Here is a 1,835-nt window from a genome sequence, read left to right on the forward strand (position 1 = left end):
CGACCAGCACCTTTTGGATTAAAAAAGAAACAGAAACAGAGATGTGAACCATTCTTGGAGATGTTTTTCAAATGAAAAAAAAAAAAACATTGAAAATCTCAACTCATCTCATCACACCTCTTTTTTGTGGTTAATGACATAGGCACCTATGCCAACACGGTGAGATGCATTGGCAGGAAGCGTATGGACATCTTTGGGAATCCAATACACAAGCATCAAGTAGTCTTTCTCGGCGTGATGAAACCAGAATCCCTCCTACACATAGTAAAAATAGACAACCAGTCAGTGTGTCATGAAGACTCTCCAAAACAATTTAACAAAATCTGGTTGAAGTAACAAACACACCTTAACAGCAGTTTCAGCAAGGCCGATAAGGTGCTTTGGCAATTTGATCCACACTCCTTTCTTGCCCTACAAAGTACAAAAACATACACATAAGAAGAAAAAGATCCACACTTTTTTTCTATGCTGCAGCACAGTAAGTAACATAATAATAAGAGTCTCTGGCCCGCATAATAGAATACAATAATTATCAAAACAGAACAGGGACAACAAGATCAACACTTTAAAACCCCAACTCATTCAGTGATTGATAATTTTGATGAAATTTATATGAATACCCGTAATCAGATGAAAAAGAAGGTAAAGAGAGAGAGAGAGAGAGAGAGAGAGAGAGAGAGAGAGAGAGAGAGAACCTGAAGAGTCCAGTTAGAGAGAGAGGCACGGAGAAGTGAGGAGAAGAGAGAAGGATCCATGGGATGAGTCATCTCGGTCCTGACGCCACCGTACTTGTCTTCAACGGATGGGAGGAGTGTAGCATCCTCACGGGACATGGGGTTTGAGGAGGAGGAGGAAGAAGCAGACATCATGGATCTGTACCTCGAACTGCGAAACGCAGAGAACGCATCAGCCGGGAATTGAGGAAAACGAAGACGACTCCCATTATTCTTATTATTACTACTACTATTACACAAGAAGAACAATCTGATAAAACCATAGCTTTTCGCCAAACGGCAACTCATCATCATTTTATCAAAACTCAAAAATTTACACACAAACGAGAGATTTGCCTTTCTTTTCTTTTTTATTTACTTTGTCAAACCAACAACCTCCTAAATAATAATAACAGACAAAAATGGAACATAATCTGAAAATGGATTTGATCAAAACTCGTTTGAAAAAACCTGTGATGGTTTTTTTTAATTCACTAAAAACACACTTGCCTTTTGCCCCAAACGTATGAACGAAATATTATTAAAAAAAAAAAAGGAAAAGGAAGCAGCTTTCTTCTTATTACCTCCTCAAATCTATTACTGATTTTTTATACTAAATATTTTTTGTTGTCAATACTAAAAAAAATAAAATGTCAAGCCTTTTTTGGTTTTTTTTTTTTTTTTTGTCAAACGCCTATTCTGGTTTAAGAGGAATAATAATAAGTTGATACGCGGAATAGTTTCTGTCTTACTATGACACGGCTTGTTAGAGGAATAAATTTCCCTATGATTTTTCCTTCTTTTGTCTTTTTTTTTTTTTTAAATCTAAAACGGAAGAAAAATATCTATATTCCGCGGCATTCGCTGAGCCACACAAATGAAACAGGCCCCTAAAGCGTTTTTTGCCTTTACACCGAAACTTATTGGGAAGTTTTGTAGTTTGATGATACAAATTGAAAACTACAGAACATATTTGGGCCGAGTTTCGGGTTGTATAATGCAACAACGCCAACGGGTAAAAGAAGGGAAAACGACTCAAGAAAGTTAGGATAAAATGGAGGTTATGTTGCTCCTTCGAGGGTAGAATCGTAATTATACAGTGGTTTTTTTTTTTTTTTTTTT

At 36.5% G+C, this 1,835-nt stretch overlaps 1 protein-coding gene across 1 annotated transcript in view; it reads right to left on the minus strand.

The window, feature by feature from the left end:
• LOC104772053 (nudix hydrolase 2-like) overlaps positions 1 to 1,217 on the minus strand; it is a gene marked incomplete in the record, with an annotated part of 2,867 nt that extends 1,650 nt beyond the window's left edge. Inside the window, 3 exon segments of the mRNA XM_019242543.1 lie at positions 125 to 255; positions 346 to 411; positions 696 to 1,217. Of these exon segments, the coding sequence (XP_019098088.1) occupies positions 125 to 255; positions 346 to 411; positions 696 to 1,028 (530 nt within the window).

This window comes from Camelina sativa, chromosome 20 (genome assembly GCF_000633955.1).
Source record: "Camelina sativa cultivar DH55 chromosome 20, Cs, whole genome shotgun sequence".
In the NCBI taxonomy this organism is placed as follows: domain Eukaryota; kingdom Viridiplantae; phylum Streptophyta; class Magnoliopsida; order Brassicales; family Brassicaceae; genus Camelina; species Camelina sativa.